This window comes from Pongo abelii, chromosome 7 (assembly GCF_028885655.2).
Source record: "Pongo abelii isolate AG06213 chromosome 7, NHGRI_mPonAbe1-v2.0_pri, whole genome shotgun sequence".
NCBI classification, from domain to species: domain Eukaryota; kingdom Metazoa; phylum Chordata; class Mammalia; order Primates; family Hominidae; genus Pongo; species Pongo abelii.
This window is the reverse complement of record NC_071992.2, coordinates 21,991,857-22,019,375: the sequence shown is the minus strand read 5'-3', so window position 1 is coordinate 22,019,375 and position 27,519 is coordinate 21,991,857. Positions and strand designations below refer to the sequence as shown.

At 41.8% G+C, this 27,519-nt stretch overlaps 1 protein-coding gene across 1 annotated transcript in view; it reads left to right on the top strand.

The window, feature by feature from the left end:
* The first annotated feature begins 8,946 nt into the window (after positions 1-8,946).
* Positions 8,947-27,519, top strand: part of SLC18A1 (solute carrier family 18 member A1) — a 38,728-nt gene continuing 20,155 nt past the window's right edge. Inside the window, exons 1-9 of the mRNA XM_024251197.3 lie at positions 8,947-9,415; positions 11,386-11,632; positions 13,041-13,404; positions 14,030-14,088; positions 18,096-18,179; positions 19,418-19,510; positions 21,038-21,127; positions 21,386-21,429; positions 27,450-27,510. Coding sequence (XP_024106965.3) covers positions 11,509-11,632; positions 13,041-13,404; positions 14,030-14,088; positions 18,096-18,179; positions 19,418-19,510; positions 21,038-21,127; positions 21,386-21,429; positions 27,450-27,510 — 919 coding nt within the window. The 5' untranslated portion in view covers positions 8,947-9,415; positions 11,386-11,508. The remainder of the gene's footprint in view (positions 9,416-11,385; positions 11,633-13,040; positions 13,405-14,029; positions 14,089-18,095; positions 18,180-19,417; positions 19,511-21,037; positions 21,128-21,385; positions 21,430-27,449; positions 27,511-27,519) is intronic.

The window sequence follows — 27,519 nt, the reverse complement described above, 5'->3', positions numbered from 1 at the left end:
GGATTACAGGTGTGAGCTACCATGCCTGGCCGTGTGAGACTCTTTTCTAAGAAAGAAATGATATGTCTCCTGGACTAGTTGAGTAGTTTGTATTAAGCAGGGACTGTATCTTATCATTTTCTTGTCTTCTATCTAAAGTACCTAGCAAGGTAACTTACACATAGTACTTAGTAAATATCTATTAGATAAATGAAAATGTGTTGCTTTTTTCTTAAAAATGAACAGTTGTCCACCAATCTTATTCTTCCTTACGGAGGGTTCCCCGCCCCCACCAAGGAAGAGTCACCCTACGAGTATTGTATACTGACTATTATCCTCCTGTTATTTGCTGAAGCCATATCCTTGTTTTACTCCCAAGGAATGCAAAAATCCCAGGAATTCCCCAGGAGTAGGGAATGTGGTCAAAACATGAGACTCAGAATCACCAGCCCAGTTTCAGTGCTGACTGTCTCCTTACGCACAGTGTAACCTTGGGCCAATCCTCAATTCCTTCTGTCTTTGAATCTCCATCTGTGAGTTGGGAAGATTTCATGTCATGCCTGCTTCTCAAGAACTTAAAAAGAAGCTTCCAGAAATCAACACCTTAGCTAGAAAGGCAAACTCTTATTCTTTTATTATAAATGATTATTGGGGAAGAAAAATAGAGAAGAGAGGGGTAAGAAAATCTCATGCCAGTGACTGATTTTTTCCCATATAATGTGTATCTCTCTGTATTTGCTGGAAAATTCTAATCAAGGAAAATACTGTGAAGACAAACCACAACAGATTAAATAAATAGACCTATGTGTTTCTATGTAACAAGGCATATGCCAATATAAAATCATCAATACAACATTTTCAGCATAAGATGGGAGAGGAAGCTAATTAATTATTTATATATTTTGTTGTTGGTTTTTTTTGTTTCTGTTTTTTGTTTTTTTTTTTTTTGAGTCAGAGTCTTGCTCTGTTGCCCAGGCTGGAGTGCAGTGGCATGATCTCGGCTCACTGCAACCTCTACCTCCCAGGTTCAAGCAATTCTCATGCCTCAGTCTCCTTAGTAGCTGGGATTACAGGTGCCCACCACCACACCCAGCTAATTTTTGTATTTTTAGTAGAGACAGGGTTTCTCCCTGTTGGCCGGGCTGGTCTCCAAATGCTGATCTCAGGTGATCCACCCACCTCAGCCTCCCAAAGTGCTAGGAATACAGACATCAGTCACTGCACCTGGCCGTGTTGGCTGTTTTAAATTCTGACCATCCAATGCAGAGTGAGGTGTATAGGCTGGAAACTGTACTTTGACCTCCTAAAACTGAGATCTCTGGTTTTCTTCCATATCCCATATTACTTTCCTTGTCACTGGGGTCACAGATGTGTTGTACAATAGAGAGGAAAGAGCAAAGGGTGCCCTATGATCAGAAGAATGGCTACTTAAGAAGGTGAGGCAAATGTTTAAATATACAGACCAAGAAAAAGCTGATGGATGGAAGGTCTCTTACCGAGTACTGCTTTCCTGTCGCCTGGCTGTCTGAAAAGGGGACACCTGTCCTTGAAACTCCAAGTATCCTTTGTCAAAGACCCTCTTTTGTTGCCAGATCATGAGAGTCTTTTCACATCCCAAATGTTCCAACAAAAAGGAATCAGATACTTTGATTTGGTGAAAAATTATTCAGACATTAAGATGGAAGCCTGGGAAAATTTTCATAACACAGTACTGAGTAAAGCATTCTATATGAAGTGGCATACACTATATAATTTGTATTATCTATTTGTGTACACATACACTTGGAAAATATGTAAAGAAATATATACTGATATTAACAGTGACTACTCTGAGTTATGAGATGTTTTTAATTTGTCACATTTTTGACATGAACATTCTTTCTTTTTTAATTTGTCACATTTTTGGCATGAACATTCATTATGCATTTGAATCAAAAGTACAAAGAGAAATAATAAGGTGCTTCTGTTTAAAATGGTATAATTTTCACTTTAACGGGGAGCAGGTTTTAATGGCTAGTGGTAAAACAAGCATGCAATCAGGTAAGTTAAAAGTTCTATATTAGAGAGACCTGATAGAAATCAGGTCAAAGGGGTTAGTAACAGATGACACAGAGTCAATGTTAGATAAGAATTCATTGTTCTACTTCTAAGACAAGAATGATTGTAAAACCTAGAATAGATCTTAGCACTCAGCTAGACTTAACTCCCTAATTTACAGATGAGGAAACTGAATCTTAGGGAAGTAAAGTGATTTTCCTAAGTTCTGGAAGTGAGATACTAGCAGTCTACGCTTTCTAGACAGTCGTTCCTTTTTTACTCCCTGGCTTCTGAAGCCACCTAGTTTTGGCTCTGTTGCTTGTTTACAAATCTGGGTAAGTCTGAGAAATCCTTTCTGATGCAGAGTAATTGTAGAGGGTTTATTCCAACCCCATCTAAGGGAACTTCGGAAAGCCAAATTAGTTCTAAGACAGTTGTGGGTGTCTGATCCTCTGAAATAAAAATCTAAGACCCAGGATCTGACCTGGCATCTGCCTGAAGCCTCTTTTCTGTGTCAAAGATGACCTGGGGATCAACTGGACTGATAACATCAGACAGTATCTGGAAAAATTTTAGGGACATATTCTAATTTGGATCATTTCCACCAGTTGTCATGGCAATGTGGCAGCACTGTCTCAAAGTCTGAATCTGACCATTGCCAGAAAAGGCCTTAATTCTTGGCTTATTTATGATGTGTTCATCAGAGAAGTCAAAGCACTTGAATGACATTTTCTATCAACAAGTACATACCGAGTGAGCACTGCTCATGAACTCAACATGATGCTGAAAACTGCAGAACCGCAGAAGGACCGTAGGACATGTTTCTGCTCTCATTGATGAGTACATTGGACTGAGAGTTGGAGGAGCAGCCTCAGGTTTGCTCCTAACTAGTTCTGTGCCTCTGGGCTTGGGTTGCATCTTTAAAGCAAAGGCGACATTACTATATAATACATTATTTCAAAGCAGCTAAAGGCTGAATTGTAGAGATAAGATTAACACACATGGTTTTTCATCCAAAACAGTTTGGAAGAGCATGCTGGGTTGTCTACCTGGTAAGAGAAAGGTCAGAGAGTAGTGGCTTAGGTCAGGTGGTTCTCCACGGGGGCGCCGGTGAGGGGAAGTGGGTTTTTTCAGTTAGACATAACGTGGGAAGGATTTGGTTTTGAGGAACAATGTTGGGTAGAAGTCAGTCTTGAGCAAGGTTTAAGCATTCTCATGGTTAGCATGAGATAAGAGTTCTGAAGCAGTTCATGGTGAATGCTGCATTTAGAAGAGGAATTTATTTTAGGGAACTTAATGTTTAGAAATTCCCGCAACAAAAAGAAGAGTTCAGTGAGAGCAGAGTTAGTGGTTTACTGTTTTTCTGATAAGTAAGTGCATAAGATAAATATTATGTGCCTACTGTGTGCCAGGCACTCTTCTAAGTGTTTATCGTTCATTTATTTTTTTGAATCTTCACAAGAATTCTCTAAGTCAGCAAGTGGAAGTATCAAGCAATCAGGTAGTTTGTCCAAAGTCTCACAGCTAAGTGAATGGCAGACCCAGGACTGAAACTGATCATTCAGATGCTTCTCTTCTGTGTCCTAGTATTTCTAAAAAGATATTTGTAGAAAACATGGCATTTGTCTCTAAGAGACATTAACACTGGCCCTTCCTGCTCCATTGAAATTGTGGATATTTCCACAGACTCCCTGGTCACCCACAGTGATTTTGGGGATGGTAGATTTTTTTCTATATCTTGCATATAAATTAAACTTAACAAGGAGCCATTGCCAAGGCTAAGATCTCAAGAATCTGTGGTGGGTTTTAAACGCGTCAGCTCTGCCTGTGAAATTCTGCTCACACAGTCAAGGACAGGTAGGGTCGACAGCTGAATTGCAAGTGAAAACTGGAATGTCCTTATTCCCATTCTGAAGCACCAGGGCTCTGGGAGGTGCATGTCTCCTTCAAAGCTTCCAATACCTTGCCAGTCTTATGTGATACTGAGAGAGGCGAAAATGACTTCTCCTCATCATTACCAACAACAACCATCAATAGTTATTGATCACCTCTACTGGGCCAGATGCCTGGTGCTGGGTGGAATACCAAGACGGGTAGGATAAAACCCCTGCTCTTAAAGTTTAGGCTCTAGAGACAGATAACTATAATCCAGGGCAACGTCTCCCACGTGTCACAGAACTTGATATCTCTGCTTCTGGATCTGGCCAGTCTGCTTCTTAAGCATCTCCTGCATAGTTCCAAGACGAAACAAAGGGAAGGAGGCAGAAGTTCTGGCCAGTCAATGTAACTGTGGTTGCATTTTCCATGCAAAGCAGGTTTGAGTCAAACTAGGCAGAGTTAATCCACCCTGACAATCGGGGAAAGTGGCCAGGCTGACACTGGGTAGTTAAAGAGGGTTTTTGAAATGGGATATAATCATCTCTCAATATCTGTGGGGTATTGGTTCCAGGACGTCCTGCAGAAACCAAAATCCATGAATGCTCAAATCTCTGATATAAAATGGTGTGGTATTTGCACATAACCTATGCACATCCTCCTGTATACTTTAAGTCATCTCTGGATTACTCTTAATACCTGATACAAGGTAAATGCTATAGAAGTAGTTATCGTACTTTGTTTTCTACTTGTGTTTTTTTAATGGCTGCATTGGTTTTTTTTTTGTTTGTTTGTTGGTTGATTGGACTTTTGTTGTTGTTGTTGTTTTGAGACATGCGTCTCGCTCTGTCACCCAGGAGTGCAGTGGCGCGATCATGGCTCACTGCAGCCTCGACCTCCTGGGTTCAAGCAGTCCTCCTGCTTTGGCCTCCCAAAGCACTGGGATTACAGATGTCAGCCACCACACCCAGCCTGTATTGTTATTTTTTATTGTTTTATTTTCCAGATATTTTTGATGTTGTGAAGGGATGCCAGTTTTGATGGTTGGTTGGGGGTAGGGCCTGAATTTTCCTAACTGAATTTTCCTATCACTTATTTATTGCTGAGCTTGCTACCACTGTCCCTACAATAGAACTGTTCAGTGGGGTTCCAGCTGATGTTGATTTTACTTTTTTAGAGCCTCCTATTCCCTTGGACCTGAAACCAGAACTTCCCTTGGTTTACAGACATGCAGTCCCCTATCTTTATGGACACATATCCACTCCTACAGGGTCCACAGTGCCCTGTAGATCATGGCCGTAAAGTATCAGCTCTTGGCTTTGTTTTCAGAAGCCTGTGACTTCTGAACCAAAGTCAGCCTCCAATCTGAGGCTGGGATAATGACATATGCTGAATGGAAGGAGCTGGAACTGATTGTTAAATATTTGAACAGCACAGGAAACAGGAAGCAATGAGAAACAAAAGCACTCTCCAGCTCTGAGTCACAGGACCGTCTCCTCTGCCAGGCCATGTCAGCCACAGCCAAGGGTACATGTAATTGAGTTATAGATATTATTTGGCCCGGAGAAAAAACTCTCTGTCTGAGGATGTTGTATGCCAACCACTTTAACTAGAAAGATAACAGAGCCACTGTGAAAGAGCCTCAAACTTCAATTTCAGTCTCAGAGAGTTCTCAACAGGATACTCTGGCTAGAAATTATTATTTCTTTGCAAGGGCTCGGAGTCCACTAGTATAGACTGAGCTGTTACTTTTTACTGGCAATGCTTCATTTTTAAGTTTTGTTCACTATTATTTAAATAATAAATTAAAAATCTTCCATAATTTTGCCATTGGGCCTAACCACTCATATAATCACAGTGTACATAAAGTATCGTTTTTATGTTTTTAATTGTGGCAAAATATACATGACATAAAATTTACCATTTTAACCATTTTTAAGTGTATGGTTCAGTCGTGTTAAGTATACCCACATTATTGTGCAACTGACCAGTCTCCAGAAGTTTTCATCTTGCAAAACTGAAACTCTGCACCCATTAAACAATCACTTCCCATTTCCCTCTTCCCTCAGACCCTGGAAACCACCATCGTATTTTCTATTTCTATGAAATTGACTGTTATACTTACGTCATATAAATGGAATTACATAGTATTCGTCCTGTGGTGACTGGCTTATTTCACTTAGCATAATGTCCTCAAGATTCATCCATGTTACAGCGTGGGTCATAATTTCCTTTATTCATCCATTGAGGGACATGTAGGTTGCTTTCACCTTTTAGCTATTGTGCATAATGCTACCCTGAAGTTACATAAAGGTTTTTTTGTTTGTTTGTTTTTTGAGACAGAGTCTCACTCTGTCGCCCAGGCTGGAGTGCAGTGGCGCGATCTTGGCTTACTGCAACCTCTGCCTCCGGGTTCAAATGATTCTTGTGCCTCAGCCCCTCAAGTAGTTGGGACTACAGGTGTGCAGCACCACGCCTGGCTAACTTTTGTATTTTTAGTAGAGACAAGGTTTTGTCATGTTGGCCAGGCTGGTCTTGAACTCCTGACCTCATGTAATCCACCTGACTCAGCCTCCCAAAGTGGTGGGATTACAGGCATGAGCCACCACGCCCAGCCCCAATTTACATAAAGTTTTATATTCTACCTTTTTACTTTCTGTCATAATATCTGTGTGTATATACATATAATATAAATTACATATATTATGTATAACATATTATAGAATATAAATTACATGTTATATGTGTAATCTATAAATATAAATTATAGATTTATTTTTATATATAAAATTTTTTCCAGCTTGATATATAGTCTTCATTATAACCTTTTTAAAATCTGTTTTAAGGGCAACATGACAGTCCTTCAAGGTCATGCACTTAAATAATTTCTACAGTTGGACATTTGAGATGTTTCTAGTTTTTCTCTAAATCCTGTGATAAAAATTTTGTACCTATGATTTCCCTCCCTTCCCCCATATTTTAGCATACCTTTTTAGATAGATTCCTAAGAAGTGAAATTACTGGGTCAAAAGCAACATGCATTTTATAACTTAAAAGACAAAAGATAGAAAGCCGCATTTCTTTCTAAAAGAATGGTATTTGCCTAGCTACTAATGGTGTATGTGAATTTCCATTCCACCATCCTCACAGCTTTTTTTTTAATTCTATGATTGAAGGGAGGAAGATGAGTGCTCATTCATTTTTAATGGACAACAATTTGATTATTAATAGTGATGGGCATTTGTGAGGAGACCCCAGACTTGGCCAGCCTGTGAATACTAGCATGGTTACAGTAAACTGAAAAAATATATCTATTTGAACTAATACGTATTATCCATGTAATATATGAGTATGTGTTATAAACATGCCCAAATAGTAGGTAATCCATAAATGATAGCTACTGTTATTGTTGCTGTTATTCTTATTATTGGCCAACATATGATGATTCTTAGTCTATACCTGCTTTCCCAGGCCCTCAGTTTCCCAAAATCATGATTTCCCAATTTTTGGGGGCATCCGCAGTTAGGTGGTGTCTCGGAACATCCCTGTGAGGCTGCTCTACCCAAGCCCTCTGCCTCTATCGCCCTCTATTGGACACAGCTATGCTATGCCGGAGGCTGTCAACCCTCAGAGTTCTAACACTGTACTTAGGGTAGACGGCATGGTGGCAGAATTGTCACCTGGACTCCAAAAAGGATGCTGCCTTATGCCCAGAGTCTTGCAATTATCTTTATTAATACAGCTCCTCCATCTTTTGGCCCTAACCCCCTTATTCCCTAGAGGTTCAGGCCACAGGCCCTGCATGTAAGTGGTGGGCAGTGTGTCATTCTCCCTGCAGGGAGTGGACAGTGGCACCCCAGAGATGTCCACCTCCTAATCCTGGAACCTGTGAGTATGTTGCCTTACATGGTAAAAGGGACTTTGCAGATATGACTAAGGATCTTGAGATGGAGAGGTGATCTTGGAATATCTGGGTGGGCCCAGGGTCATCCCGTGAGTCCTTACAAGTGAAAGAGGGAGGCAGAAGGCTCAGAGTCAGAGGGAGAGTTGAATATGCACTGCTACTAGCTTTGAGGGTAAAAGTGGCCAGGAACCAAGAAACGCAGGAGACCTCTGGAAACTGGAAAAGGCAAGGAAACAACCCTCCCCCAGAATCTCCAGAAGGAATGCAGCCCTGCCGACACCTTCATTTTAACCCGGTATGACGTATTTTGGACTTCTGACCTCCAGAACTGCAAGATACTAAATACGTGTTGTTTTAAGCCACCAGATTGTAGTAATTTGTTACAGCAGCAAACTATAGCAATGAATACACTGTTGATGTCTTTGTTTCCTATCCCTATTTCTTGCTCTAGGTTTACATTTTAAAACTCTTTCCATCTAGGCCGGGCGCTGTGGCTCACGTCTGTAATTACAGCACTTTGAGAGGCCAAGGCAGGAGGATCACTTGAGGTCAAGAGTTCGAGACCAGCCTGGCCAACATGGTGAAACCCTGTCTCTACTAAAAATACAAAAATTAGCTGAGCATGGTGGCATGCACCTGTAATCCCAGCTACTCAGGAGGCTGAGATTAGAGGATTGCTTGAATCCAGGTGGTAGAGGTTGCAGTGAGCCAAGATCATTCCACTGCACTCTAGCCTGGGTGACAGAGAGAGAATCTGTCTCAAAAATAAAAAATTTAAAAACTATTTTCTTTTTTTTTTAGCGTTAAATCAAAAGTTCCCTAGTTAATTCCCACAATTAGGAGGGGCCCACCAGTTCCACAAATAGGAAACCTCTGCGCTGCTCTTGCTCATGAAGTGTATTTGCTTTCTCGTAAATTGTTTATGTTCTTTGAGCCACCAATGGTTTAATGTCAGAATAATATAGCTCAATAGAGCCTCTCAAGATCCCACAATGAACTGCACTTTCTCCTGTAGTTAACCATCCAGTCGTCCATGCAAGAAATATTTATTGGATGCTACCATGTATCAGGCACTGAGCCAGTATTGAGATGTGAAGACACGGTGCACAATCTAAGCCTTTACAGAGGCCATAGATGTTGGGTTTTTATGGCTTGAGAACAACATGCATTGTTTCTTTCCAGGAAGCTAATTGGGGTACGTGGAGCCACTTTGACTAGGTAGCAAGGAACAGGAACTGCACGCTGGTTCCATCTTGGCTTGCAGTTTGTATTCAGACCCAGGCAAGAGTTAAAGACTTCGATGATAGATAAAAGCACAGATGCAAAACAGTGCAGTCCAGTGCCTCTTTGCTTAGGATAATATCTGCCCTCTCTTTATCCTCTCCAGCCCTGCCTTCCTGCCTTTGACGCAGGGAGCTAAGGGTCTGAATGAACCCTGTTGGAGGTTGCAATTAAATCTTTGTGGACAAAGGCACACACACGCACACATACACAGCATCCTCAGATAACAGGAGGCAATAAATCCATCAGCACATCCACGTTCAGAGAACAGTGTCCCTGCTGTCTTGCTAACAGCTGCCAATACCTCACTGAGTGCCTCACACCAAGATGGGCTCCAAGGTAAGATTTTTCTCTCTCCGGACAAATTTAATCTTTCCTTGTGATTTGTGTCTCGTCAGAGGATTTCGACTGTTAAGTAAAGTTTACTATTGATTTGTTGGCAAATTCCTGGTTTTGTTTGTTTTTGTTTTGGGATTTTGGTGTGTGTGTTTCTCTCTCTTTGTAGTACTTACTTCATTCACTATGTTTTTTAATTTTCCATGGCTTGTCTTTTATTCTTATCCATACATATCCTAAGTCAATTTGTATTCAGAAATACCTCATTTATACAGAAAAATGAAGGATCTTAAGTAATTGCATGCATTTACTGGTTAAAACTTAACTGAGAATTTGGTTCACTTAGGACTTTGGTCACATTAATCTGTAGTAGTGAGAGGGTTCTTCCAGCCCTGGGCTTACAACACAGTAGCTCAGTGTTTGGGATACTCCCAACACCTGAGGCTGACTATTGAATTTCAGCGATCATCATTTAAAATTATTTACTTCTTTAATTACAAAAGTAGCTCATTATTGAATATTTAGAAATACACAGAAGATAACTGAAGTCATTGATTGTAAATAACTGGTACTTGAGTATCTCTCTACTCTCTCAAAAATGTACCCATATATTTACATTTAGACAATTGAGATAAAGCTGAAAATACAGTTTAATTTCCCTTTTTTACTTAACATTATAGTAATAGCATTTTCTATATCATTAAAATTATTTGAAAATATAATTTTTAAGAGCTGCTTAATAATCCACCATTAACGTTTGACTTTTTTCACTAAGAAAAATAATTCTGCAATTGATCATTTTGAGTATAAGTCTCTGGCTGCATCTCTGACCTTTTTTTTTTTTAGGATGGGTTCCTTGAAGTAGAGTTACTAAGTCAAAGAGTATACAATTTTTAGGGCCCGATAGATTTCATGACGGTAATCTATTTTAAAATTTAAATGACTGATGCTGTTGATACCACAACAGAAGCCACGTCAAAGAAAATGAAATTCACCCCAGAAACTCTTATTACTTGAAGTTTAACAAGGTACTGTGACTTAATGCTGACTAATGATATGAAATCCTAAATAGAAAACTAATCATGAAAGTCAATATTTTATTTTCACAGATGAAGGCATCTTTCTGATCAGGGGTTTGTAGCTCAAACAAAAGAATGAGCATGCTTCTAGAACCACGGAGCAAGGGAACATGGTAGAGGATAAGCTTGCAAGTTGAAAAGCTTGGGGTTTCATCCCAGTTTGACACTAATTGTGCAACCCCAAACAAATCTCCTAATCTCCAGAGGCTCAGGTTTCTTGTCTATGAGATGAAGGTTGGTCTACACCAGTGTTTCTCAGTGGGCAGCCCAAGTGACACTGTGCCACATGAAATATTTTGGGGTAGCACCTAGAACATAGACCATACTTTTTTTGCATGCCACACAAAATAACTTTTTGAAACATGATATCAATATCTATGTTGGTTTTAACATTTTTTTGAGAGTTAGGGGTCTTGCTATGTTGTCCAGGCTGAACTCAAACTCCTGGGCTCAAGACATCCTCACACCTCAGCCTCCCAAGTAACTGAGACTCCAGCCACATGCCACCATACCTGGCAGTATCTCAATATTTTTAAAGAGTAGATTTAGAGGAAAAGATGAAGTAAATGATAGTACACGTAGTCCTCAGATATGACATAAACCATCAAAGTGATAGGCAAATAAATGTCGGATGTTTGAAAAACACAAGGTTAAGTGATCTGTAGAGCATCTATTTTTATCTGGATTTATATCTAGCCATTAAATTCAAGGGAAATTAATGGCTAGATATAAATCCAGACATAAATAGCTAGTAAGCAATGCTTACCAGGAAGGCATTCTGCGAACCAGGTAGAGTTATTGAGATTTATAAGAAGTGAACAGTGATACAGACATGGAGATGTTTCCAAATATCATCCTACTACTTGCAACCCTTTGCACTTTTCGTTTTAATAGTGAGTTTCATTCATCTGGGCGGACTCCCTCCCCTCTTCCATAAAGGCTGCAGGAGACCTGTAGCTGTCACAGGACCTTTCCTAAGAGCCCGCAGGGGAAGACTGCCCCAGCCCGGCCATCGCCATGCTCCGGACTGTTCTGGATGCTCCCCAGCGGTTGCTGAAGGAGGGGAGAGCATCCCGGCAGCTGGTGCTGGTGGTGGTATTCGTCGCTCTGCTCCTGGACAACATGCTGTTTACTGTGGTGGGTACGTTTGGGGGTCTTAGTGCTGAGGGTTAATTTGCCGTGGGCCCCAGCAGGCAGCGTACACCCTGCTTGAGTTCAACAGTGAATCCATCTGAGAATTTTCCTTTTTATGGTCAAAAACACACAGAGGTTGTTGGGGACTGGAAAAAAAGCCCTGCAGAAAATGGAGTCTGACACTTGTCAAACACGGCTAAAAGACTCAGGAGGTTGAAAGAGCAGGAGGTCCAGAGAGGGTCAGACTGGAGAAGAGGATGGCCCGGAGCCAGAACTGGCTGTGCTTTTCTTCCTCCCCAAACTGTCTTCTCAAGGTGCTAATGACTCCAAGTGCCTCTGAGGCAGCGACATCTTCTCACAGCGGTGCCTTTCTGGCCTGTGCTCCATAAAAATGGCATATTTTATTTGGATATCCGATTTCTTATCAAGACCTTGCCTTCCATGTGGTTCTTTCCCTCAGAATTCTGCTTTTTTTAGTTGATACTATCCTAATCATTACATTAAGTTATACCCGTGTATAAATGGGCACTAAAAGGTTTCTCCTCTTGGGTAAAACATATGTTTTTAAATAAGGATCTTTCTGAGACAAGTGGTTAATACAATACAATCACTTCTCATTATTCATAGTTCTGTAGTTATAGTTATACTCTGTAAAGTCGCTGCAAACACTGAATTAGTGAATACTGAATCATTGCTCCCAGGGGACACACACAGACACACACACACACACACACACACACACACACACACACACACACACACACACACAATTATAATCTTAAATCTTAAACATTGTGGTCAATCCTATTTTCTTTATAAAATTTATATTTTCTTTATAAAAGAGAAAAAGAAGTTCAGAAGTGTTAAGTGACTTGCCCAAGGCCTCTCCACTAACAGGTGCCAGAGTTGGGATTCAAGCCGTGTCCAGGGGTCCCAGAGCTGAGGCTCCTCTGACCACCCTGCCCTGCCTCCTCCCATCCCCTCCTCTGGCCAGGTCTGTGTGAGAGCTGGACATATCTGTGAAATGTCGTGATAGTTCAGTGTGTGTTGGTTTGGGGGGTTACATGTCAATCTAAGTGAGTAGGAGAGTTAGCCAATGTGGAAATCATGAACAATGAGGACTAACTGTATAAGGTCGGAATTTAGCTACTTTAGCTAATAGGATAACTTGGGCAGACACTGTCTTTTAGTGGGTTTTAAACCATGCCACTCCAGACACCAGCCTTGGGCATAAGACTGAACCTCATCATAGTGCCCCTGATCCTAGTAGTGGTAAGATGACATCTGTCCTTAGCCCCCATCACCTGTCCTCCTTGACTTTCAGTAGAATTGACATCTGTCCTTAGCCCCTTGAGTTTCAGTGGTAAGATGACATCTGTCCTTAGCCCCCATCACCTATCCTCTTTGATTTTCAGTGCCAGTTGTGCCCACCTTCCTATATGACATGGAGTTCAAAGAAGTCAACTCTTCTCTGCACCTCGGCCATGCCGGAAGTTCCCCACATGCCCTCGCCTCTCCTGCCTTTTCCACGGTCTTCTCCTTCTTCGACAACAGCACCATGGCTGTTGAAGAAAGCATGCCTAGTGGAATAGCATGGATGAATGACACTGCCAGCACCATCCCACCTCCAGCCACTGAAGCCATCTCAGCTCATAAAAACAACTGCTTGCAAGGCACAGAATTCTTGGAGGAAGAGAATACCCGGGTCGGGGTTCTGTTTGCTTCAAAGGCTGTGATGCAACTTCTGGTCAACCCATTTGTGGGCCCTCTCACCAACAGGTATCTCACTGGGTGCAGTGCCCCGCAGGGTACACAGGAGTAGGAGGACTAGAAAAGCATAGAAAGGGGGTTGGAAGGGAAAAAGAAGAAATACTCACTTGTATGGTTCCCCAGGGGAGTCAGCTATTTGGAAAGCTCGTTACTCAAAGAATAACATGTTACTGATGAAATGTCATGGGATCAGATTTTCTTAGTGCTATATTGAGTGTTGAGTACTGAGAAGAGAACCATGAACAGCAGTGTGCTGTGATGTTATATCAGTGACCTGGAGTATGGCTTGAATGGGAAAAGGGTATGAATGGGACAGTCCTTTTGTAATCTAGTGCACTGGCTTCCCAGGTGTTGTATTTAGGATTATTCTGATATTTTCAAGAGATATACACTCTACCTAGGCTATCCTTTCTGGAAATGAGAATTTTGGCCCTAATCTATGGTCATATCTGCATGTTTGTTTATTTGCTCATACTCATCCACATGCCCTATTTCATCTCCACACTACATTCAGAGGCATGCTTTACCATACACCCAAATAGCTGCATTTCTGCTCCCACTTACATTTAAAAATGTAGTCCAAGTATATGAGTGCCTGTTGGAATTGTATCTTGTTTTTTCAATTCCCTTTTAGGATTGGATATCATATCCCCATGTTTGCTGGCTTTGTTATCATGTTTCTCTCCACAGTTAGTAAGTAATTTGCTTCCTCTTTTCTTCCCTTCACTGATTACCTTTGATTTTATCAAGTGAATGCGGTGTAGATAGCAGGGTAACCTAGAAAGTAATTAGGCATCTGACTAAGCAGACTGGGATATTGATTTAAATGCTCTGCTGTTTTTGGTATGTGGACTAGAACAGTAGTGACAATTCAGTCTAGTTGGAATTGGTCTAGTCTGCTATAGAAGAACAGATATTTTATTCACTTCACTTCAGCTGGACATAATGAGAGCTGTTTGAATACGTATGCTATGGGGTGTGTGTGTGTGTGTGCGTGTGTGTGTGTGTTATGTATGCATCAGTAATCCCTTGAGCAAGTTTAATACAAACTTTCCATCTATGAGAAGCAATGATATTATTTTGATATGCCATGGTAAAGGGCAACTCACAAAAAAATGGAAATTGGACAATAACATCTGGAAAATTCCAAAAAGCCTACTGCTTTTCAGTTAAGGACTTTAAAGGTTAAGCTTAGGAAAGTAAATTTGCTAAAGAAACAAGAAAGAGAAAGACAAATACTCTATCCAGGATCAGCTAAATGTTTCTAATAAAATGGAGATGGGATAAACACAGTACATGAGAAAAGTAAGTCTGGAAATTGATGCTGAGAAGTAAAGGAAGAAGGAATGAAAAGGGTTAGCGTTAGCAGGTTAAGGCAGGGGAAGGCAGCCTGTGGATCCAGCCTTGGTTCCCGATGGCCCTGCTGATCCTCTGCTCTCCAACAACACACCTCCTTCTCCCTCGCGTTTTTCTTTTTTTTTTTTTTTTATTATACTTTAAGTTCTAGGGTACATGTGCACAACGTGCAGGTTTGTTACGTATGTATACATGTGACATGTTGGTGCGCTGCACCCATTAACTCATCATTTACATTAGGTATATCTCCTAATGCTATCCCTCCCCGCTCCCCCCACTCCATGAGAGGCCCCGGTGTGTGATGTTCCCCTTCCGGTGTCCATGTGTTCTCTGTTCAATTCCCACCTATGAGTGAGAACATGCCTCGCATTTTTCTTATTACATTTCTGTTCCTTGTCTACTTTCTCTCTTTCTCTTCCTCAACTTTTCTTCTTTCCCAACACAGGACTTGATTCCTACTAACCCAATATTTAACAAGAATTTGTTGCATTCTGGGCTGGAAGTCTGCAAAGTGCAAGAACTTGAGATGTGAGGTTCTCTCTGAGAACTACATCTTGTATGTGAAATTTTAGTGGACTTGAAGAAATGAAGGAATTCAAATTAGCACTGTTCATGGAACTTCTAGAAGTTCAGCCTATGTTAGACAGCAAATTTAAAAATAATAAGATGCCAGATGCCCTATTTCATCAAATGAGCCTTAAGATTTACTCCACACAACTTTATGCGATTCCACACAACTTTATGCAGTGCATGTATAATGCCCAGATGGCCATAGTCACATAAAGAATGAAAAGACATGATTCCAGCTATCAGAAGTGTATATGATGGTTGCCTGGGGAGACATGAGACACACGCTGAGAAGTAAGACAATGTGGTGTGCTAGTGGATCTGAGACATTTTAGCATGATATCCTTGCCTGATTCTCTGCCAAGAACTCATGTGTTAAAAGCTTTACTTTTAAAGTAAACTGCATATGTTAAGTAATTATTGTTTGACTTATACCAAACTATATATGTTAAATAATTATTATTTCCATAGGATAGCTGTGTTGTTATATGGAGTTGGCCTAATTCTAACCAAAAGAAAATACATTTGATGTTTAGGGTATCCTTGTCCAATGTTCTAAAAAATACTTAAAAGAGATTGTTGATGCCCGTTACTACCCTTAACCCCTCCACCCCCCAGCTAGGAGCCATGCCTAATGTAATCAAGAGTGAAATGGTGGCCCATGTAAAGGGTACAAAGTGAAAAAAATAATTGCTTTGGTCTTCCTAAATAGAATGACCAACTCTCCTGGTTTGCCTACAATTGAGGGGTATCTTAGTCCATTTAGCATTGCTATAAAGGAATACCTGCAGCTGGGTCATTTATATTAGAAAGAGGTTTGTTGGCTCATGGTTCTGCAGGCTCTACAAGAAGCATGACACCAGCATCTGCTTCTGGTGTGGGCCTCAGGAAGCTTCCACTCATGGTGGAAGGTGAAGGGGAGCTGGCTGTGCAGAGACGAGATAGGAAGCAAGAGAGAGGAGAGGGAGGTGCCAGCCTTTTTTTAACCACCAGCTCTTGAGAGAACTGTAGAGTGAGAACTCACTCACCACCTAAGGAAGGACATTAGAGTATTCATGAGGGATCCTTCCCCATAACCCAAACACCTTCCACTGGGCCCCATCTCCAACACCGGGGATCACATTTCAACATGAGATTTGGTGGGGACAAACAACCCATATCCACACCTTAGTGAGGGGCTTCCCAGCATGTAAGACTTTCTGTTTTTGTGGGGGTATTTTGAGTTTCAGTTTTAAAAACAAGGAAGTTCTGGGCAGACCAAGATGAGTGGGTCACTCTATTCTCAAAGGACATTGGAAGAGTAGACAGAAAAGATTGGAAATAACAAAGTCTGAGAAAAGATGCTGGTGGCCAGGAAAGGAGAGACCAAGAATGTGCATCTTTGGGAGACAAGGAGAAGTTCAGTGTGATCATGTCTGCCGGGAAGTAATGGGAGAAGTTTAAAAACACAACCAAAGACATCTGTAATGAATGGGCAAAGGGATTACAATTCTTCTGATTCAGACACTTCGAGGAGATTATTCTACCCTAGGAGACATTATTCTGGAATTGGAGGTGAGACATGTCTGGACTTAACTACCGTGACCACCAGCACCCTCTGATTTAGTTTTGTGTTGCGGGAAGTCAGGGACCCTGAATGGAAGGACCTGCTGAAGCCGTGACAGAAGAATATAAATCATGAAGATTTCATGGACATTTATTAGTTCCCCAAATTAATACTTTTATAATTTCTCACACTTGTCTTTACTGCAATCTCTGAACATAAAATTGTGAAGATTTCATGGACATTTATCACTTCCCCAATTATCAATACTCTTATAATTTCCTATGCCTGTCTTTATTTTAATCTCTTAATCCCATCATCTTCCTAAACTGAGGATGTATATCGACTCAGGACCCTGTGAGGATTGCGTTAACTGCACATATTTTTCATAAAGCGTGTGTGTTTGAACAATATGAGATCTCGGCACCTTGAAAAAAGAATAGGATAATGGAGGTGTTCAGGGAACAAGGGAGATAACCATTAGGTCTGACTGCCTGGGAGCCTGGCAGGACAGAGCCATATTTCTCTTATTGTTTTGGATGACATATTCCTGTTGGTTCTCAGTTTCCTGGGTGTCCATCTTCAACAGACTGACTCTCTTCAAGGGCAATAACTAGATGTTATTTTTATTTTGCATTTGCTACAGAGTCTAGCAGAGCTGCGCATTCAGTATAATTTAATACATGCTGATTTTGTCTGGTTTAAAGATCGTTCAATATAAGATATAAAAAAGGATCTGATTGTATCACAAGATATTTTTTCTACCCGATTCCTATAATCCTCAAAGCACCTACTTACTGTCACTGTACTCCAGATGATCCTGTGGGACCCAGCAATGGTAAAGACCAGATCTGGGTGTTGCACATGGAGGATCCAGGAGTATGATCTAAGAACCAGTTTCCAGCCTAGGACACTGAGCTTCATGGACATCCCTCATTTCAGTGGACAGAATGTTGGGTTCTTGGCAAGAGATGTAGAGACTCAGCCTTCCATCTGCTGTGTGGTGACTTGGTTTATACTTCTGTGGTTTCTCAGTTTTCTTGCCATTTAAAAAGCAAAACTGAGGAGTGGGAGATTGAAAAGACAACTCAAAAAACAGGGAACAGTCATCATGCTTTATTAAAAACATATGCATCATGATTCATATCTGCAGTATCACGGGCATGTTCTCTGGCGGCTGGGGAAGCAAAAGCAATTTGCTAACTGCAGTTATCTTGCTATTCTCTCTGCCCAGTGTTTGCTTTTTCTGGGACCTATACTCTACTCTTTGTGGCCCGAACCCTTCAAGGCATTGGATCTTCATTTTCATCTGTTGCAGGTAACACTGGCAACTCATCACGCACACACATACGCAGGCATGCTCACACACACATCTCTTACTACCTAAGATCCTATATTTACATGCAGAAATTAAGGAAAATGTCATCTGGATAGGTAGAAATTGTGATTCAGAAATAAGGGAATTGGGCTGGGCACAGTGGCTAACACCTGTAACCCCTGCACTTTGGGAGGCCACGGCAGGAGGATAGCTTGATTCTAGGAGTTTGAGACCAACCCGGGCAACCTGGGCAACATAGTGAGAGCCCTATCTCTATTAAAAACAAGAGAGAATAAGTTAGCCAGGCATGGTGGTGTGCACCTGTGGTCCCAGCTACTTGGGAGGCTAAAGTGGGAGGACGGCTTGAGCCTGGGTGGTCAAGGCTGCAGTGAGCCATGATTGTGCCTCTGCACTTCAGCCTGGGTGACAGAGCTAGATCCTAACTCAAAAAAAAAAAAAAAAAAAAAAAGAAAGGAATTATGGAGTTTCTAACAGGGTCCATAGATCTCTGAGCCTGACATAACTTCCTCTGCTAATATTCAGATGCAGCTAACTCAGGTCAGAACAAGCCTCCAGTGAAACCATGAAGAAGGGCAGGCTTTTATTTAGTGCCACTCAATGGTCCTTTGTCTGTCTCCCTCTTAGTGCTTTATAAGAATAATCATGTTAATACTACCGGTAATACCAGCACAGTTTTCAAAGTACTGGTGAATACAATATCTAATGCAATCCTATGAAGTTGGCATTTTATGCCATTTTACCCATGGCTATGAAGGCCAGAGAGTCCAGCTGCCGTACAGCACCAGCCCACACTCTCTTCCAGGTCTCCAGTGCTTTCCTGCTCTTCCCCGGGCACCCCTGTTAAATAGAATGGTCTCTGTGTGCCCAGATTTTCCTTTCCCTGACCTGCTCTGTAATGCCTCCTTTAGGGAAACGTGCTAGGAAATGAGAAAATGCTATGAAACATGGTATAATCAGACAATGGAGTTTCTGTGTTATCCTTCCCAGAGGACTTGCACTTTCAACAATATTTTGAACAGGAGTGGCCAATGTGGGGGCTTGGGGGACTAGGGAGGGCAGTACTTGAAAAATACTATGGGTTAAGTCTTGTAAAACCCCTCAAACTGAAACTCTAGCTAAGATTGTCACTAAAGAGATAACAGGGTCGGACTAAGGGCTCTGAGAGGCGGATAGAAGCCCCCCGGGGGGGCCAGCTGCGTCTGTCACTCTCTGCGCAGGTCTTGGAATGCTGGCCAGTGTCTACACTGATGACCATGAGAGAGGACGAGCCATGGGAACTGCTCTGGGGGGCCTGGCCTTGGGGTTGCTGGGTAAGTGGCACCAGCTGGAGCTCTGGGTTCAGGAGGGTGGGACTCCAGGAAGCAGGTGTTCCCGAGGTGTGGAAGACGAGTATTTTCCTTCCCTTGTTGGCCTCATCCTATTTCAACTCCTTCAGAAATGTCACTGAGAAAAGGTTAAATTTCCTTCTCATTAAGAAGCTGGGAAACACATAAACGTCGGAGAAAGGTCCGGAAGCCCAGCCTGTTGGAAGAAGTGGGCCTCCCCGAACTAGAGGCCACTGCCTCGCCTCGGTTCCCATGCACACAGCACCAGAGCATGGCTGCTGCCAGATGCTCTGCTAAATCCATTACAGGCATAATCTCTTTTATTCCTCACCACCAGGAATGAAAGTAGGAATGATTTTCCCCATTATAGAGATGAAAATTAGAATGGCGAAAACACCATCCAAGATCACACAGCTAGGAAACGCCACAGCCAGGATACAGACTCCGATTTTCTGGGCTTGGAAACCCAAGCTCCAAACGATAAAATTACCCTTTCTTTGAGGCTTCTCCCTCATAAAACTTAATTGACAAGCTACATACTTTCACTTATTACATGCCAAGCACAGTGCCAGTACTGTAGGGTGGGAAGCCCCAGGCATAGTTCCTGCCTCTAGGAGCTTACAAGCTCATCGAAAAGAAAACACCTGAAATTTCTTGCCCGGCCTATGCCCCACCCTCTAGCCCCATGGGAAGCAGAGAAAACAGAATCCCTGTTATTTGTTAGTATCCATCAACCCAAATGCCCAAGCTACAACCTGCGCATCTTGAAGTCCTTTATCACGTCCCAAATGAATAAGCTCCCAAATGAACAAGCTTGTTAGATCCTTAACAGCCACTCCTGGCTCCTTGTCACTTCTGGGTTAGAATCTGGCAGCAGCCTCCCTCTTGTGTACTCCCTCCTTCCATCACTATGCTGTCTGAAGAATCTTCCTGAGCCCAGAGCAGGTGGTGTTTCTCCCCAGTGTTTCTCTATGGGCCGCAAGGCCAAGTACGTGACTCATCTGCATATACAAGGTTCCTGCATATGCAAGGCTCTACTTTTCTCCTCTCAAATATTCATACTCTGCTAACACCCACTTTCTTCTTTTTCTTCTCCAACTTCATACTCTTTTCTGACACCACTGTGTTCTTCACACAAGCTTCTTCCCCTCCAGATACTCTACACTTGGCAAAGCCCTCGTGGCTGCCTGAACTTCCTGAGACATTGACTGTGCTTTCACTGCATGCAACATTTTACTGTCAAACTTTCACCATGCTTTAATTATTTGGGTCCCTCCACACACACGCGCACACACACACACACACACACACACACACACAAACATTTCCTCCACTAGAAAGTGGGCTTGTTGGGGACAGGGATCATATCTCCATCTCTGAATTCCCAGAGCCTCAGGTGGAGCTTAGCCCCTAGCAGGCCTTCTGCAAATGCTCACGGGGTAAATGTGGACAATTCTCACTGGATAGGACTCACCCTCACCTCTGGAATCTGTGTCTCCTTTGCCTCTCCAGTGGGAGCTCCCTTTGGAAGTGTAATGTATGAGTTTGTTGGGAAGTCTGCACCCTTCCTCATCCTGGCCTTCCTGGCACTACTGGATGGAGGTAAGTCACCAACAGAGCCTTCAGCAGGTGACAGCCCAGGTGAGGTTGGTAATGCATTATGTTGTGGTGTCAGTCTTCACTAAGAATGGGCGATGTGGACATATTTTGATGGATCAAGGACTGCCCCATTGTAGTAAAGAGAGAAGAAACTCAGGGAGTTAAATTTGTACATAATAGGGTGGTAGCACTACAGCTGTTATTGGAGCCCCCAGCTAATCAGTAGACACGCTGAACTGTCTCACCTTCTTTCTTTCTTAGCACTCCAGCTTTGCATCCTACAGCCTTCCAAAGTCTCTCCTGAGGTAAGCAGACACAAAGCTCCATTTCTAACAGTTATACAGGATGGCTGAATGCCGGAACCCAGGCATGCCTGCCAATCCATAAGAAGAAAAGTGAAGAGGAATAGAGTCAGGGAAAGTGAGAACTGTGTTTGGATTCCAGGATAGGGTTACATTTCAGGTAGTGTGGGGGATAGTGAGGTATTTGGCTTGATGTTGGACAAAGATGGTGGAAGAGCCTTGTGAAGAATCAAAAAAGCCATACAGAATGTGTGTATATATATATATATATATATATATATATATATATATATATGTATCCCACACATATATGGAGTGCTTATATATATATTCATGTATATCTGGAGATCTCCATGTATATATATATATATATATATATGCACACCCACATATAATTATAGCTAGGAGATAATGACATTGGGGACTGAGTATTCGGAGCTGTAACATCATCTCAGAGATGAAGGCTTTGGGGGCCACCTAGAAAACCTCTTCTCCAATAAAATACCTCCTCTGTGAATATCCCTAACTGTCATTCTGTCACAGTTAATAAATATCAGAGTTGGTACTTGTTTGACTCTAAGCCAAAAATGGCTCTGGAAAATCCATATCCCACCACGAAGGAAAAAAAGTAAGAAAGTGCATCAAGTGTAAAAATGTTTGATCTAAAGGCCTTGACTTTGCATTCCACAGTTCCTCAAGGTATTCCGGAAGTCATGACACTAACACCTCATCATTCTTCAGGGCTTTTCACGCTCCAGGAGTTCAGCTTAGTGTGCCATCTATGCTGCATCTTACACATTCCATGAAATAAGTACAATTTTTAGCCTCACTCTACAGATAATGAAATCGAGGGTGAACAGAGAAGCATCTGAAAGAATTTGAAACTATGACATAATCAATACTTTTAGAGTGCCAATTCCCCCAGAGCGACTAGCAGTGTCCCGCAGTCTGCTGAGATGCTCTGCTCTTTACAAACTGGCTTTAGGAGTAGGATGTCTGGGTCCTGGGGAGGGAAGCCATAACCACCATCCATCCAGGACTCCTCAGGGCAAGGAGCACCAAATACCCTCTGCACAGGCTCCCAGGCCTGGAATATGCTTGGGCCCAGCACCCCTCCAACCCTGGCCCAGGCATAGGGACACTCATCCAGGTGGTTCAGCCACTGTTTATTATTAACTGTGCAGCAGTGGTGAATTACTCAGCAAGTAAATCCAGCTTGAGATTCCAGGAAAGTGAGGCTCCCACAAATATCTACTTTTTTGAGACAGAGCCTTGCTCTGTCACACAGGCTGGAGTACAGTGGGGTGATCTTGGCTCACTGCAACCTCTGCCTCCTGGGTTCAAGCGATTCTCCTTCCTCAGCCTCCCAAGTAGCTGGGATTACAAGCACACGCCACCATGCCCAGCTAATTTTTATATTTTTAGTAGAGACGGGATTTCACCATGTTGGCTAGGCTGGTCTGGAACTCCTGACCTCAAGTGATCCACCCGCCTCGGCCTCCCAAAGTGCTGGGATTATAGGCATGAGCCACTGCACCCGGCCCATTCTCTCTCTTTCTAACAAATATACATTATTATTATCACTAATGTTTTGAGCCAGTTGATAGTAGATTGATTGTATCATTCCTTTACCCCTTGATACTTTAGAGCATTTTCCCTAAGAACAGGATTATTTCCTTATTTAATGTCAATAGAGCTATCAAATTCAGGAAATTTAACATTGATATAATACTTTAGTCTAATTTGCCGTGCCAACTCTGATTGTGTCAATTATTCCGATAATGTCTTCCATGGAAGTCTTTTTTTCTCTAGTGCAGGGCCCAGTCCATGATTGTGTAAGACATTTATGCATCAAACCTCTCTAGCCTCTTTTAATCTGGAAAAGCTCTCAGCCTTTATCTTTCATGACACTGACATTTGTGAAAACTGCAATTATCTATAGGGTATTCCAAAATTTGGTTTGTCTGATGTTTCTTCATGATACCGTGGGCTTCTGAGTGTCATGTCTGGAGGTATTTAATGCCCGTCGCCTCTCAGTGGTGATGTCCATTTTGATCACTGGGTCAAGGTGTTGTCTGGGTCTTTTCTGTAGTTATTACTTCTTCACCTTGTAAGTAATAAATAACCTGTGGGAGACATTGTAAAGTCATATAAATCTCCTACTCCTTCTTAAATTTCCTTTCGGCCTAGATTTGTTATCCATTGATGATTCTTGACTGACCCAATCTTTACTATAATGTTTACAAAATACTGGTTTTTCTAGTTCACCAATTCATCCAAATCATCAGTTGGCACTTTGCTGTAAGGAATAGCCATTCCTCCAAGGCAGGCGGATCACTTGAGACCAGGAGTTTGAGACCAGCCTGGCCAACATGGCAAAACCCTGTCTCTACTGAAAGTACAAAAAAATTAGCTGGGCATGGTGGTGCACACTGTAATCCCAGCTACTCAGGAGGCTGAGGCAGGAGAATCCCTTGAACCTGGGAGGTGGAGGTTGCAGTAAGCCACTGCACTCCAGCCTGGGTGACAAAGCAAGACTCTGTCTCAAAAAAAATACTCTAAAAAACAAAAAAGCAATAGCCATTCCTTTCTTACTCTCTTTATACGTATATATTTATAAATATTTATACCTAATAGGTATACAATAATTTTATGTACATGTGATTATGTTCACAAAAAACTTAAAAAAAATTTTCTGATATTATCATTGTAGAATCATGGAGTCCTATTTTTGTAGTTCATCACTTTCTTTATTTATTTACTTATTTAATTTTTTTTTTGGAGACAGGGCCTCTTTCTGTGACTCAGGCTGGAGTGTAGAGGTGTGATCATGGCTCACTGTAGCCTCCAACTCTTGGGTTCGAGTGACCCTCTTGCCTCAGCCTCTTGAGTAGCTGAGACTACATAGGCATGCCACCACACCCAGCTTAACTTTTTATAGAGATGGGGTCTGCCTGTGTTGCCCAGGCTGGCCTTGAACTCCTGGCCTCCAGTCCTTAATTATTTTGATGCTCAAATTGTCCTAGATTTGACAAGTCAAAGCCCATTAACTGGTTGCTGTGTCATTTTAATATACCTTCATTGTTTTTTGAGTAAAGTTTTACTTTTTGATACAAAAATATGTCCTACGTTCATGTTGTACTTTCCCTGCCTCAGCCCTGAAATCATTTCTCCAAGGAGCCCAGGTTCTTGTTGTACGGAATGGTGTTTAGAGACCAAACCATGGGGCCGGGCGCGGTAGTTCATGCCTGTAATCCCAGCACTTTGGGATGCCGAGGCGGGCGGATCTCGAGGTCAGGAGATCGAGACCATCCTGGGTAACAGTGAAATCCCGTCTCTACTAAAAATACAACAAAAAAAAATGAGCTGGGCATGGTGGCGGGTGCCTGTAGTCCCAGCTACTCAGGAGGCTGAGGCAGGAGAACGGCATGAACCCGGGAGGAGGAGCTTGGAGTGAGCCAAGATCATGCCACTGCACTACAGTCTGGGCTACAGAGCAAGACTCTGTCTCAAAAAAAAAAAAAAAAAAAAAACAAACTATGGGCGCTCAATGTGCTCTTTGCCATTGGGGTCACCTTGTTTCCCTGCCATCTTGATGACAGAGCTAATACACACACACGAGTTTGTACTGAGACCTCCACTTCCAGCCCAACTCCACGGAATTTTTCCCTGCTTGCCCCATTCCATACATGTATTCTCCTTCTTTCAAAGTAAGAAATTTGTCTCCCCCTATTATACAAATAGGTAAAATACCTATTATACAAATAGATAAAAAAATTTACCTACTTGTATAATTCTGTAATACTTACCCATGCCATTAAAAAAAACAAAGCTACCAAGAAATATTCAAGACTTTTTCAGTTCTTTTTCCCTTAGACTTAATGAATATAGCCAAATACTGTATCTGGAAATTACCGTACTTGCATTAGTTCTTCTTTCTACATTTAGTGTGATTATATAATGCATGATACATTTGAAATTCATTTGCATCCATTTGTGGGTTTTTTTTTTTTTGTTTTTTGTTTTTGCATTTAGTTTTAGTTTTTTTTCTCCATTCTGGCTAATTGTATTAGTCTGTTCAAGCTGCCAGAACAAAATACTACAGATTGGGTAGCTTAAACAACACATATTTATTTTCTCACGACTCTGGAGGCTGAGCGTTCATGGTCAAGGTACTGTTGAGGCTTGGTTTCTGGTGAGGCCTCTCTTCCTGGCTTGCAGACAGCCACCTTCTCGGTGTGTCCTCATACGGCCTTTACTCAGTGTGCATGCACAGAGGAAGAGAGCCCTGATGTCCCTTCCTCTTTTTATAAGGAAAACAGTTTTTCAGATTACAGCCCCCACTCTTATGACCTCATTTAACCTTAATTACCCTAAAGATACTGTCTGCAAACACAGTCATATTAGGTTAGGACTTCAACATACTAATTTGACTAAGGTGGGGGGACTCCATTCAGCCCATAACACTAAAATAATTTTATTTTTTTTATATATAGAACATTACTGCCTAAAAGTCAAAATTATTCAAAAAGGTGTACTCAAAAAGTGTCAATCCCTCCAGTCTTTCTAACCCTCCCCCTCCCTCATCCCTACCACTCGTAGGTAACCAATTTTAATGCTTTCTGGTTTGTCTTTCCTGTGTCTTAGTGTTTTTTCCTCAAAATAAATCACTTATGTTGTTTTCTTATTTTTCACTTTTCTATTACATGAAAGGCAGCACACTGTGTATTCTTTTTTTGCATTCTCCTTTTTTTCTCAATAGTATGTCCTGAAGATTACTCCACTAGTTCACAGAATCTTTTCTTATTATTTTCCACCTGTGTAGGTATATATAGATACACACACACACACACAATTGTGTATGTGTACACAATGGTACACAATGTGTGTGCACCATATTTTATTCCATCTCCTATGTTTAGGTAGTTTTCAGTATTTTGTAGTTATAAATAGTGCTGTCATTTGCATGAGTGCATTTTTATAATGTTGGCATTTATCTTTAGAGTCAATTCCTAGAAGTGGGACTGTTGGGTCAAAGGGTTTATTGGACTTTTAAATGTATATTTTAATGATTTACATCAGTTTCTTTACTTTGAAAAATAATTGGGTAAGAGAATGATCTTTTTAGTTTTAGGATCCCTAAATTTATCAATCCACTATTGTGTGTATGCAGAGAGGATTATCATACCAAAATGATAAAATCTATTACAAGATAGAATGTAGTAAACACCATGAAGGATTAGGACATAGTGTTCAGGATGTTTGAAAGAGAGGGAAGCCCCAGCTACTGAGTCAGGGAGCACTCTGGAAAAGAAAGAGCCATTTAAGCTTGACTTTAAAGAGTGGGTGGAACATGGAACAATGGAGAAGCTAAGGACGTGTAGTTTAGGCAAAGGCAATAATGATGGCTGAGGGACTGCTGGGATGCATGGAAAGAGGGTGGGGCAACCAAGTTTAGATGAGAGTGTGTCCTGATGAGAGTGGGTCCTGGATGTTTAGGCTGTATTTTAACCCTGCTTCTTCTACCTTAGTTCGGTGTGGCTCAAAATGATCAGAATGAAGAATTCAGAAAGCTTGAGAGGCTTTCTGAGTTATGGCTTCTGTGCTTGCTTTTGGGATTCGGTGCTCTGCCTGTGGTTCTCCCAGGACAAATATTAGTACCAGGGAGATCTAGTGGAAACCAGGAGTCCAGACATCTATTGTCCAACCCTGACCTTGCTACCAATACACTCTGACCTTGCTGATGGTCACGTGAAGGCAGGAGTCATGGCTGGAATATGTTGCTTCTCTATCTGTGACTATTACAGTGCCTACCTTGCACACAGGAGGGGTCCTGCCTCCAGCTTCCTCTGTGGCATCAGACAAGTCACTTTCTCTCCCTGTACTGGGGTTCCTGGTCTCTGCAGTAAAGGAGATGCTGTAGATGGTCTCTAAGCCCATAATTGCACCTTCTCAGATTCTGTGAAAATAGGAGAGATGTATGCACTGTACAAATGGACATTTTTTGTTATCCACGTTCTCAGAGTGCCAAGGGGACTCCACTCTTTATGCTTCTCAAAGACCCTTACATCCTGGTGGCTGCAGGTAAGCTGG